This window comes from Pagrus major, chromosome 15, assembly GCF_040436345.1.
Source record: "Pagrus major chromosome 15, Pma_NU_1.0".
In the NCBI taxonomy this organism is placed as follows: domain Eukaryota; kingdom Metazoa; phylum Chordata; class Actinopteri; order Spariformes; family Sparidae; genus Pagrus; species Pagrus major.
Window position 1 is genome coordinate 13,733,213 of NC_133229.1, and position 12,597 is coordinate 13,745,809.

At 40.2% G+C, this 12,597-nt stretch overlaps 1 protein-coding gene across 7 annotated transcripts in view; it reads left to right on the forward strand.

Moving 5' to 3' along the window:
- Window positions 1–10,633, forward strand: part of LOC141009370 (kinesin light chain 1-like) — a 27,239-nt gene extending 16,606 nt beyond the window's left edge. For 2 of the 7 annotated variants that reach the window (XM_073481966.1, XM_073481965.1), the window contains exons 10-17: window positions 523–575; window positions 879–946; window positions 1,213–1,321; window positions 1,476–1,484; window positions 1,764–1,916; window positions 8,617–8,741; window positions 8,937–8,991; window positions 9,086–9,242. In XM_073481966.1, the coding sequence (XP_073338067.1) occupies window positions 523–575; window positions 879–946; window positions 1,213–1,321; window positions 1,476–1,484; window positions 1,764–1,916; window positions 8,617–8,741; window positions 8,937–8,991; window positions 9,086–9,160 (647 nt within the window). In that variant the 3' untranslated portion in view covers window positions 9,161–9,242. Of the gene's footprint in view, window positions 1–522; window positions 576–878; window positions 947–1,212; window positions 1,326–1,475; window positions 1,485–1,763; window positions 1,917–4,853; window positions 7,518–8,616; window positions 8,742–8,936; window positions 8,992–9,085 lie in introns of those variants that run through there. The other 5 variants (XM_073481968.1, XM_073481969.1, XR_012180135.1 and 2 more) reach the window with 4 other exon arrangements.
- Window positions 10,634–12,597: the final 1,964 nt, after the last annotated feature.

Genomic DNA, 12,597 nt, shown 5'->3' on the forward strand with positions numbered 1-12,597 from the left:
TTTTCTGTAAGCTCTATATGCTTATTTCTGTCTTAATTTATTTTTGGAAGAATCTGAAAAATGTTTATGAAAACATTAAAGTTAAAACAAAGACATGTTACTGTGTGTTGCTGTATTTACAGTCTTACTAAAGAAGCTCAGGAACATTTTATCGGACTCCGTGTACATTATTGACAACAGACAGAACCATTTATCAAGTGTTTTAACAGTTATACTCCACGTCAGAACAACCTGGTTCATTTCACATTCAGAAGTGTATTTCTCCAGCCAAAGATGCAGAGAAACAGTCCAAAAAAACAGCTTGTCTCCTGACCAAGATGCATATATATTTGACAGACTAATGATCTGTGCTACTGTTTGGCTGATGTCACTATCCTTGTCAGCGGGGTATCATGGAAAGCTCAGTCTGCATCATGAATACTTCATGATGGATTTAATGAAACACCCTGAGGTCAACCAGATAATCTGTTTTTCAGTCCTGTTGTACTGTGTGTAGACCACCTCTCCTGTCTCTGTCTGCAGCTGAAAACAAGCCCATCTGGATGCATGCAGAGGAAAGAGAGGAGATGAGCAAGGTGAGGGGCTTTATGTCATCAACCTCATGTCATTCTGAACAAAAACGGAGCAAATATTGATATAACTGCAAATTAAATCAGTGAAATGTGTCAAATAAAGGGTTGTGACACAGAAAAACAGGTCCGTTTCACTTTTAAAGTGAAATATAATCCTCTGTCAGGCGCTGACCTTCACACACAATATATAAGCCCCTGTGGGCATATGATAGTTACATGTAAACACAACAAAAATGCTGCTGACCCAGTTTGAAGAACCACTCCCTTCACACTCTGTTCTTCCTCCTCTCTCTTTTTTACTTCCAGGGCAAGCACAGAGACAACACTCCGTATGGAGAGTACGGCGGCTGGTACAAGGCCTGCAAAGTCAACAGGTGAGGCGGAGCTGATAAGAGTGTTTTTATAACTTGCTTATAAATGAATAAAGTGAATCGTGTTACATGTCTTGATTATAAAGGTACAAGGTCAATATATTGTGGAAAAACCTTTTTTTGTTTGTTCTTTTTTGAGGAATGTGACCAAATCAGCATTATTGTTTTCCTTATTATCCTGGGTTTTTAGCATTTTCTAGCAATATAGTACGTAACAAATCAATTTGCTCATATCAAATTGTGCCTGATGTGCCTTTCTCTTTGTCCAGCCCGACAGTGAACACCACCCTGAGGAACCTGGGGGCCCTGTACCGCAGACAGGGCAAGCTAGAGGCTGCTGAGACCCTGGAAGAGTGTGCCGTGAGGTCTCGCAAGCAGGTCAGCTGCATTTCCTGAACTGAAGATGGCACATTTTTGCATGCAGATAACTTATCAGTTCCTGTTTTTGTAAAATTCATAAATATGTACCCCATGTTAGGACAGCAAATCTCATGATATTTCTTTCCCTCTCTCTACATTGCTATGGACCCAGAGCAACACAGTAAGTGGTTTGTCTCTAACTGATAGCCCACATAGAGCCTCCACCTTTCTCCCATAACATCACTCCCATCTCACAGCCATTTCAAAAAGCTCCCTCGTCTCTGGGACGGTGCTTTGAATGCATTCAAAGAGACAGAAAACATAAAACCCCTTTAATACATCCATGTAACTTTGCACCCTCACCTATATCAACAAGCTAATCTCCACTTTTAAGCCCGTTCTGATGATCATATGTTTGTTTGTTTGTTTGTGTGTCGCACCTGTGTGTTATTCTCATCAGGGCATCGACCCCATCAACCAGACACGTGTGGTGGAGATCCTGAAGGATACAGACGGCGACAGGCGGAGGAGCAGGGACAGCCTGTCCAGCGTTAAGTACGAGAGCGGCTCTGAGACCGGCGAGGAAGTGAGTATGGGCGTGGAGTGGAATGGGGTGAGTACAAATCCACTACAGTTGAGTCAACATGGCCAGTGACCTCACTGGAAGAACAAGGTGGTGTTAGTACTATTTCAGAGAGTGTGGACTGGTACAGAACAGCCTGCAAATAAATTCTAAAATGAAAGACAGTGACGTGTAACCCTAACCCTGTGACTTGAAAGGTCACATGAGAGGACTAATGATGAGGAAGCAGCAGCAGGAAGCTGACTCCTCTGCCTCCTGTGCCTAATTTATCACAACCAGTCAGGAAACGATCCACCTGACAGGAAGCTCAGGAAGGCCCTCTCTTCAGTGTGGTCAAACTGTAAAAGCATAAGTTTGTCCTGGAGACAGTCTCTAAGTAACATTACCTGCATTAAAACAAAATGATGTTGAGGCACAACTTTTTCAAAAAGAAAAAAAAAAAAAAAAAAGCAGTGGAATAGTTGCTTATTCCCAGTTCTTGATTTGGCTGCACTCAGTGAACTGTATCTGTACCTGTCCATCAGCTCTGTGTTCATGTGCCTTGTTCCTCCCATGAGGCTAACTTTAAAATCCCTTTTGCAAAATGTAAAGCTGATTGAGTGTCTTGGCATGCTGCCCTGTTGTTTTTGACAGCATCCGAGTTTGCTTTGGACCCTAGATGTTCATGTCGTTGTCGTTCATTGCTCGACAATGAAGTGTCTCGTTTTAATAAGTGGTTGTTGTTTTGCCGGCATTGCTTCTGCACAAGTGGAGCGGTAACCAAAAGGCACAAGCTCATCCTGTGGCACCCTGGCAACATATTAAATATTTATGTGCCTGCAGGGACACAGCCTGTCTAAATCCCTGTTAGGATAACTCATGTTTCCGCCATTAAACACAATCGACAGGATTCCCAATATCCTCGATGCTCGTCCCTCCGCGCAGTAAATTGAGCGGTGGATATGTAATGGTTCATCCTGCTGGTTTTATTGCCTCATTACAATGTCCACTCTGGCCACGATTCAACAATCCTTAGTGTCATTTCACCACAGGGGTTGTAGTTACTGAACAGTGTTTCCATTGGCTGAAAACATGATATTCAATATAGCAGTGAATACAGTTAGATAGGCACTGCTAGAGAAGCCAGAGGGCAGGATTGTGCCTCGTCTGAGCTTGTGCCTCTCCCCTCCCTTAAGTGCAGCCACGCCCTTCACTATCCAACCCAGTCCAAACATGCATGTAGCAATGCCAGCCTGCTGGGCCTCACCCTTAACACGGACCCATGTTTGTTCACTGTTTTCCAATGGTTGAGAAACGTCTGTTAACCTGCTCTTTCTTTGAGTAACATTAAGTAGAAATGTGGGGTTTTTTGTTTGCTGGCTGTTGTATGAATGCTTCTCCACACACATGTTGATACGCATAACACGGCTACTCAAACCCGCTTCTCACAACGAATGCAACGGCATGCGCCTTCACCCGAGCGTGCACCTGTTTGTCTTTGAAACATGTGGTGGCATGCTGAGGACTGCTGGGTGTGCGCGAGCATTTCATTATCCACGTCATCACACTAGAAATGCACACAGTCAAAACAGGAAATGCACTCATGACATTCTCATGCTTTTAACAGTTGTTTCTGACAGCTAATTTGTCACAAAACTTTAGAGCTTTTGACTAAAATTCCATCGATCCATTCATTTAAAAAGCTGCAAACATACTGTAGGTTACGACAACTTGTGTTTTAGAAAAAGAGACTTGTAAAGTACTGTCTGCTTGTGTGAGAGATGCTGTCAGAGCTTTCACTCGCTTACTGTGGAGCTTTGCCTAAACATGTCCTCACTCTGCCCTCAGAACATCTGATAGGGAACTAAAGCTGTAACATGGATTTGAATAAATACCTGCTGATTCATCACTACTACATAATTTAGATGGGGCTAATTTCAGTGGAACTTCACAGGAGCTCACTTACTAAGTTTGGTTCGAACAAGTGGAGGTATACAGGGGAGTAACGCTGAGGTGACAGCTCTTTAAAATGCATGACTTGACTTATATGTACGTGTGTGTCTGCAATGTGCTCTGGCTTCATCGTGCTGCCTGTTAGTTTGCATGTTTTCTAGACTTCATCCTTTGCTTCTTCCTTATCTGTGAGTCACTAACCTACTTTCCTTGTTGATTACTTTTGCCATGACAACCAATCAGCCTGTCAATCAAATTTCCTTCTCTCACCCAGTGGATTGTACTCTCCCTCTTCAACTCTCATTCCACACAATACGCTTGGGCGGGTTGGTATGTAGTGACATATTAAGTAGGCTAGATAATTAGTCATCTTTTAAGGTCGGGGAACATGGGACAAGCCGAGGCAAGTAGGATTAAGATTATGTTTTCATCATTCATAAGATATGAATTGAGCTTTAGGTAATTTAATCTTGCTTAGATTTATGCAGGATTTTTAAATGCTGCAGTTGGAGATTTTATTCACTATGTCAGTCCCTCTTAGCATCAGTATAATGGCTGTATTAGTTCACCGAGTTCAGTGCTGATGCTTGCAGATGTTCCACGTCTGCAGTGCACAGTCACTGACTGGGTGCAGTGTGCCAAGTTCAGGCTTCCTGGTACCCAGCGAGCAAAGAAAAACAGCTGAGTCACGGTGACTGCAACCACCAACCTTCTTTACTGCATCACTGACCTGCTTTTTCGTAGTGCAGCTCCTATGACAGCTGTAATTTTTCAAAGAGAAACACAGCTTTTATGTTGCTGGATTAGTGTAGAATCCTTCAGCCGGGGGTTAACAGGAACTGTAATAAGATACCAAGATGCGGTTGATGCAATAAATCCAGTGTAGGATAGTTAACTAGTAGACTAGACTAGACCAGCGATGAAGCTCAGGTTTACCTATGTGTAGGTGTCTAGCGTAGGCAGCCCAACCCAGAGCTCTCGATCTTACAATGTGTGCCGTTTTTTTTGTCTGTTTCTCTCTTTCTCTTTTATCAGGCCTAAGCCATCAAGATTATTCCTCCATCCTTCTCTCCTTCCCCAACACAATAGCAAAAAGGATGTGTGTCCCCTCTGGCCTTCTCTGTCCCAACAATACAACAGCTCCTCTACCATTCCCGGCGCCCTCTCCTCCGGCAGAGACTCAGAAAAGCTCCCCCCTACTCCTGGTTATCACCTCTGTCCTCTGTTCATCTGACAGCTGCTGGGACGTTTGGTCTTCTCATCTCTGCTCTGTCCTTTTTCCTCACTAACCCTGTGTCGCACACTGTTTCAGAAATCGTCACTTCAAGTCTTTCTCTCACTTAACAAGAAAAAAAAAAGTCATAGTGTGTGAAATCTTTTCCTTGTGAGGAAGTCGCTCACATATTTTTCCTCTCTCCAACACCCATTTGTAATATTTCATAGGTGCATAGTAGATTTATTTGGCTAGATAGAGGAGCAGGAGAGTAGTATATTGGAAGAAGGCAAATCAGAAAGACCTCTAGGATCAGTGTCACCTTTGACGGCAGCCATGGCTCCAGACATCACTCCAACCTTTGTAATGTTTGTTCCCAAGACAGTTTCTTCTAGTCCCGCCCTGCCATGCTGTGACTGGCTACTGCTTGTTACCTCTACACAAGAGTGAAAGGGTCTATTTTAATCTGAGCACTGCTCTACGTAACCTACCTAACAAAGTAGTTTTTTTTACCCTAAACCAAACTAAACTGTGACTGAAAACTGAAAAGAAAATTTGAAAAGGAAAATACTAAGTCAGCTAGCAGTAAATCTAGAAATAGTAAGTCATCATTTGGTTTCACATGGGACACAAATGAGGTGAAAGTTCAGTGTGTCACCCAATTATCCACTTCAGCCTCCTCCCTACTTGGACTTTGTTGCTATTTATGTAACATCCCTTGACTTCTGAAAGCTTTGTAGAAAAGGTACATCACATTCTAGTGTATAGAAAGCAGTAATGACTGTCTGAAGTCGAAGACACTGGCTACTGTACTGTCAGTTGTGGCCACAAATGACACTTGTGTGGCTGTTAATGGGTTTGAAGTTAAGAAATAAAGCTTCCTGGCAGAACAACAAGCACTAGCTAATCACAGCACAGTAAGGCAAGACTAGGTGAAACTGTCTTGGGAGAAAAAATAGCACCTCCAACCCACAGATAGATAAAACAATCACTATAAAATCAATATATTAGAACGTGATTGATTTCCACAGTTGCTCAACATTGGTCTCACCCAGAATATGTTTCTTGCCTTGAGCGCTCAGCAAGTGAAAGTTGACCTCGGAGCTAGCTTCCAACCTGGTGCCTGTATTTAGCCATTATAGTAACTTTTTTTTTTTTTTAACAAAAGTATTTTTTTTTTTTTTTTGCTATATTCTGTTTTTAACTAATGCTCTAATGAGATCAAAATGCCTGAACAGTTTGGAAATAAATGGTACCATGTAGCTTCACATGCTAATCAAAATATGTCATTTTAACTTCTGCGGCCTAGTTGGTAGGAAATGAGAAGGGAGCATTGCTATTTTTGTTTTTATAGATATATTTACTTTAAATTTTTATATCATTTTGTTTACATTTTTTAAATGTTGATTATTTTGTGGCTGAATATTAAGGCGGTAGTTTGTCAACAATGCCATGCCTGCTGTGTAAGACCTGAAGGGCCGACGTCAAACAGGCCAAAGCTGACAGCCAGTTGGTTCGATCACAGCAAGCTCTTGTTGCCATGGTAATTTATTTACAAATTGCTCTTGCTGGCTTCAGTGTCTTTGGTTTGATAAGAGTGTTCACACAGGCTCTGCGCTGGTACAACATGTACACAGCAGCTTGCATTTACAAAGGGAATTAGCAACACTGGCCGATGCTGTAAAGCCAATATGACAGCAGAGACCAACCGGAGCATCGTGCACAGATACTGGCCACCCGAGAGATTGATAAATAATCATAATAGATTTCAAAATAAAGGACGCAAATGCCCAGAATTGCCTTTATTTGTTGGTGTAGGAGTTTAAGCTAGTGTTAATGGAAGCCTGGATTCCGCAGTAGTTCTAGTGTGTATTTGTGTATGTTTTGGTGGTACAGTCAGTGCCCACTCTGGCTATGGATACTGTATTTGAACACAAAGCTTATTGGAGTTGTGTGTTGCCTTTTTCCTTACACATTCGTTTGCAAGTAAACATTGTCACTTTGGTGAATCATGTTTTTAGACACGGAAAGTTCAGTGCGAGTGTTTCAAGATCAACATGTTATTTCAGATGTTTAACTTAACTGAATGTAAACAGACTTTAACATCTTGGAAGTGTAAATGTAGGCTGTATTTATAGATTTGACAAGTGCATTCACTATACGGCTTTTCAGTATGCTACTTGCCTTGATTCTTCATTCCTTCCAACGAGTAACTCCTATACTTCTAATGCAACTCTGAACAAAAGAATTGACTATGTACATCACATAATTATGACAATATTGTTGTGTTAGTGGAATGCTTATTTATTGAACTGTCTATTCTTGACATATATAGTGTGACTTCAGTTTCCTAAAGTGGAAGAACATAAATGGTAAGGTCTATAAGCACTATCTTAGTAAGTAGGACTGCATTATATTTACCATTCTGCATTGTGATGATCATCAACACTTGTTGGTATTCTCAAATAAAGTTTTTCATTTGTGAAGTTTTGTCTTTTCTCTGCATCGGATGGAGACGTGTGTGTTTGTTGTGCCTTCAGTGGAAACAGATTCTTTTAGTGGAGCCTGCAGAGCCACCCAGTGGAGCAGAAATATTAAGTTTTTGGAAAATACATGCAAATCATCTGATTTACCCACAGTTCCCCCTGTTGGTGATACACCGGCACTGCATTATGATGATCACACCTCAATCACCTGTTTATTAAATATTTTGTTGTGGTATGCCAAAGCCAGAGGAAGATACTAATATTGTAGTTACTGGCTGGGTAGTACTTAAAACACAGTGTGTGATAGGTGGTATGTGATAAAACGGTAGGCTAATTTAAAAATGAATGGATAGATGGATAAATTGTTGTAACACACTGTCAAAAAGCATTGAGTTGGCTGATTATTTTCATTATTGATGAATCCGATGCTTAATTTCTGGGTGAAAGTAATAAACAGTGACTGTCCAGCTTACTCATAATGGAAGCCCTTGGTATTATTTGGCAGTCTAACAATGAGTCTGAGACACTAATATTAATTTAAAAATGTAACTCATGGAGAAGCCTGCGCGGTCATCAACAGGTCATAGTGCACTTTCTCTCAAGTCATACATGTTTGCTTTAAAAAATGACAAAAGATGAATTGAGTATCAGAATAATTGCTGATTATTTTTTCAATAACTAATTAAACACAAATTGCTGTACATGAAAAACACGACACAACCACCTCGACCACAATGAGACCTTCACAGTAGTAACCTTTACAAAAGTACTTTTGCTTCATTGTTACGGGATGATAATGATGAACATTATATTGAATGTTCCGCTTACAGAAAAGGACATGATCCCAGCATTGCATGCTACTATCATTGCACACTTACAATGTCGCTAAATTTCCTTATTAATATTCTTACTGGTGATATAATGCATACACTTCCTTCTTTTGTGAGACTTAATGATCATGCTGCAGCCAGCTATTCACAACAATTGATGCAAAACACCAACCTGAATCTGCAGATGTTAAGAAAAAGAAGAAAAAGTTTTTCAGTTCACCACATGTTCAGTATTGAGTGGATGGGTTGATGATTGTGTGTGTCTGCAGGACGGCAGCGGAGCCCTCCAGCGCAGCGGCTCTCTGGGGAAGCTCAGGGACGTTCTACGTCGCAGCAGCGAACTGCTGGTGAAGAAACTGCAGGGCAACGGACCGCCTGAACCCCGCAACACCAAGTAAGAACAGGAGACATCCTCTGTTGGTATTTAAAGCTAATCATGCTACTTGTTGAAGTAGTAAGTAATGACTTAAGGAAACGAGTAGATTCATAGTACTTTGGAAATTACCTCCCCAGCTACATGAATAATCATTATTTTGTACCTGATCTCAGAGACCATATGAACATTATTTTCTCATAATTCATTCAACAGCATGAAACGAGCTGCTTCTTTGAATTACCTGAACAAGACCAGTGATGAGTTCCAGGTGAGGAAACGTATTCACAAAGTCTTTTAAACTGCTTTATCATAAATGTTATGTTTTAACCTTCTTCTGTATCTGTCTTGTGTTTCCTCATTAGACTCGGGGAGGCGGTGACTTCAGGCAGAGCCGGGGCCTGAGCTCCAGCACCGTGGATCTCTACACTGGAAACTGAGCCTCAGGTGGGCAGGCGGCTCATCTGCCGGCTCATCTGCTCAGCGACCCAAAGATGCTTCTTCCTTCGGCTCATTCTCTGAGCCATGAAGATCACCTACAACACTACCAGACAGCCTCTTACACACACCTTTTGACTTCTGCCTGTCAGCATCTGACCCAAAGACCCACTTCCTCCAGGACCCAGAGACATTTTCAGTCATCAAAACATATACATACAGAACTGGTGTGTCCTTTTTCCCGGTTTGTTTTTAAATTCAAGTTGTCCCAGACAGATTGCTGTGTTTTTTTCCCCCTAATCATGTTCCTGATATTGGTGTCACCTCAGTGCCTCCTAAATGTGGCCAATTAAACATACCTCATCTCTCCCCCTTATCAATAATCACTGTGACTCTGCACTTTCACTTCATCTGTTGCCATAATGTCACCTGTTCTGGTATATTTCTCCTTGTGTTGTTTTGATTTGAGATATTTGTGTCTTCCTGTGCCATTCATTGTTCTCTCCAAATAGAAATATAGTGAATAGGTCTGTTGAGAGTTTGAAATGACATAATGTAAAGTTGAAAATGATTTTTATTTTCATTTTAATGGTGATACATTTGCCTGTTGAGATTTACTTGCAATGCGAGGTGTTGGTTAAAGCTTTGGGAAACAGGGTGAAAGTTTACCCGACTGACATGATGTGAGTCATGTGACATGTTAGGGATAACTTCTGTTCATACAAACATTTTTAGATTTAAAAAGGCTGCTGCTTCGACCTCTACAGCTTTGAGATCCAAGCATGTGTTTTTTCCTGCACTACTTTCTCTTCCATTGCAGAGAAAACACAGGAACAATCTGAGTCGCTTCTGGCCTCAGAGTGATAAAAAACACAACCTTAAAAATGTTCAACTTTTAAAATTGTAAATAAAAAGAATCACGAGGCTGAACCGGGTCGCTTAATTCATCCTGGTCATGATCTCTGGTGCCATGCGAGACCTCCGGCGGGTTTGAGCTGCCAACTGTGAGCACGTCTTCTAATAATGTTGTTTACAGTGATTAGGATGTGTGATACATGTCTAGATTTCTACTATGTGATAATGATAGATTTTGCACAATGCTCAGATGGGTTTCTTCTGTCTTTGATTGCATTTCTTTTTTAGTGAAGCTACTCTAAAGAACTGGAATGTCTCGTAATTATTCTTGATTTTGTTTATTTTCTTGTTTTACGTATGTGTCTGTTTTTCTTCTCATCCTTTGTAATAAATGTATGAAATAGAGTCTGATCATAAGTTCACAAATCATGGAGTTCATTAGGAAATTAGCTGGAATAGAATTGAGTTTCCTTAGGTTCATAATCATTGTTGGTAAGAGTTGAATGTGCATCTGTTTGGATCTGATTCGTAAACAGTCTCATATGTCATAAATACTGTCTGATCTCAACAACTGTATGATCTTGATTCAGAAAAATAAAACCAACAATTTTCTATTCATAGTTGGGTTTTTGTTATTTGTGGATTCCATGCAGCTCTGTCTTGAAAATACATAAATACTTGTGTTATGTTTTGTCCTGTCTCTAAACCTGCAGATTATAGCAGTAAATTCCAAAGAGCAAGATCTTAAACGTCAGTGTCTTAAGTAAGTGTGGGAACCCTGTGAACAGCGATGCCTTGCCAAGATGTGATGTGTCACCCAGAGTTTACCTCTGCGTGGTAGAAGTCAGCGCGGGGTTTCTCTCTTCACTTGAAAATCTCTCAGTATGTCAGAGCTTTAATGTGGAGCCTGTAGGAACTCTGGGAGCTTTGAGATAACTGATCTGAGGATGGTTTCAGTCTACAGAGAGCTGTCAGGCTCCTTCTCTCAGTTATCTTTGGAAGCAAACTGCAAGCAGGGTAGCAGAGTTCATTAGTTCATGAGAGCTGACAGCCTACCCTCAGGAAAACAAAGGGAAAAACTGTGTTGTAGCTCCTCTTCCCTCATTAATGAGGAATTAATAGAGAATAAAGTAAGTGGCTGTCAGGTTTTTGAATTTAATTTTTACACACAAATTCAATGCAGGCCTGTCCTGTCATTGGGTAACACTGATTTGAACCTTTAATCATGTCAGCTTGGTTTACTGCCTGTTTCTGTTGGCCATCTAGGTGCCAGCTGGACCAGCAACATGGCACCAGTCCCACACGCAGTACCACCTGTGGTGCCAGCAGGGGCTGTCCCCTTGTGCTCAGACTCACTGGATCTGTGCCATTTATCACCTGTCAAACTCTAAAATGTACACAATGTGCTGCTTTCCTACTGGTTTAACTGGGATATGACACGGTATGAGATTTTCATATTGTGATAACTATCTCAGAAAATTTCACGGTATCACAGTATTATTATCAGTTACAATGACCCTTAAAGGCATGTTTTTTGGTTGAACAAATGCTTTATTATACCTTCACAACATTTTATGTCCTGACAGACATGAAACTTGATATAAATGTGAAATATATTGTTTTAGTAACACTAAAATGGTCGAATTCAATACCATAGATAACTCAGTTTTTTTATACCACGGTATACCTTTAAACTGGCATATTGTTTCAACCCTGGATCATGAAATATTTTTACAGACACTATTATATGAACCACAATCAGGGATATTATGCCACATCAAAGTCATTTTAGTTCATTTATTATTTTTAAGGTATTTTAATTAATTTATTAAAGTTATTAGTCTCTAAATGCACAATAGAAAAAAATACAGGCATAATAGAGCAAACTACTATATAGAGATGTAATATAGACAGAATTATGGAGAAACTAATTTAGATAATAAAAAGTAAAATTGTTTGTTTTGATAAAAAGTCACTGTTTTATGTGGCAGATTATAAAAGCTCAAAATAGGTAAAGGTTCTGTGAACTGAAAAAGGTTGTGTTTTGTTTTTCGAATAATTTTGCAATTCATCTGAACATTGTCATTATTTATTCTCTGTGTGGGCAGTTGAATGAAACAGTGATCAGGTTGATCCAGGGGGTCGCAGTGTTGTATTCCTTATCCCAGGTCGGGTACGGGCACCGGAAGCTCCACTGCAGGGAAAGAGGGAATAACGTCAAGCGACCAGAGATACCGGATATTTGATGTTCTGATTTCAAAATAAAAGGGGCATTTTGGTATGAACTCTATTTGAAACGTTTGAGGTGTTTATTTCTTTACTGTTTGATTAAAAGAGCTCAGTTAATATTACTATACCAAAACATGAGTGTAGACCATGAGTATATTTATAAACATATAAATGTATTTGCTCATGAAAGTCATGAAAGTATAACCTAAAAAAAGTATAAAAACCGGAATTGTCTGAATATTAGACATTTACACAATGTGAAAATTAGTTAAATATGGATCAAATCGAGTAAAATTAAGCATTGCTTTTGTTTTTTTCCATTAATAACTTCATACAGAATGAAAGGAGAGTTAAC